General features: G+C 41.4%; 1 protein-coding gene across 1 annotated transcript in view; it reads right to left on the reverse strand.

Moving 5' to 3' along the window:
• Positions 1-947, reverse strand: part of SEPT14 (septin 14) — a 24,092-nt gene that overhangs the window by 15,259 nt on the left and 7,886 nt on the right. Inside the window, 1 exon segment of the mRNA XM_015558979.1 lies at positions 541-736. Coding sequence (XP_015414465.1) covers positions 541-736 — 196 coding nt within the window.

Genomic DNA, 947 nt, shown 5'->3' on the forward strand with positions numbered 1-947 from the left:
CCTCAGCTTCTGATTCCCGCACTGGGCCTGTGGGCACTTCCAAAGGTCAAGTGCTAACCTCACACATCTCCCCATTCTGCAGCTGGCTCTGTGTGCACACACCGTCCAGTGCCATTGGGAGGGTGAAATCTGGCAAGTGAAATGTGCTCAGAGATATCAGACCAGGCTCTGTGAGCAGCGGAGAAACCATTTTCTGAAAAATTTGATCTATAGAAATGCTTTCTGGGGAAAAAGAGAAGTTTCCAGCAGTCAAACATATGAGCTGTGAGAACTAGAGAAGAAATAAACTCTTAAGACTTTCTCCACAATAGGGAGAAAGAAATGTGCAGCTGGGATAGCATACAAGGCCATAGAAAGCCCCAGATACAACAGGACCAATGAACAGTCTATTGCACTTGACTGCAACTAATGAAGATTTGAGGATGTGTCTGCTACTTCAATGGGAAAGCAGCAACGCGAAACTCCAAGGAACATGAAGCATCAAGGAAATGGATCACCACAAGTAAGAAATGCTGTTAATTAAAACAAGAACACACTCACCTGGCTTCTTTGTTCATTTGATCACCATATCCCACTGTAGTCACAACAGTTAATTTCAACTGAACGTTGCTTTCCTGGAGTTGAAATGTCTGAATTTTAAGTTCAACATTTGGGCAAAAATGTGAGGATTTTTTTTCTCTCGAATTAGTATTAAACAATGTGTCGATCAGTGTTGACTTTCCGAGTCCAGTCTCCCCTGTAATAAACATGGATACGGTACATAGGGGTATAGATGGCTGAGAAGTAACACTCTGAAGTGGTTTAAAGGGTCCCACATACTCCAAAGACAACAATGTCCTTGAAAATATACATGCTACTCCGGACACCTTCAGTCATTAACATACTATAGAAAGAAAATATACACAAAGGTGTATCAGATTTTGAAGCATTTAAAGAAAAAGTGTGTA

This window comes from Myotis davidii, unplaced genomic scaffold (genome assembly GCF_000327345.1).
Source record: "Myotis davidii unplaced genomic scaffold, ASM32734v1 scaffold554, whole genome shotgun sequence".
Taxonomy (NCBI): domain Eukaryota; kingdom Metazoa; phylum Chordata; class Mammalia; order Chiroptera; family Vespertilionidae; genus Myotis; species Myotis davidii.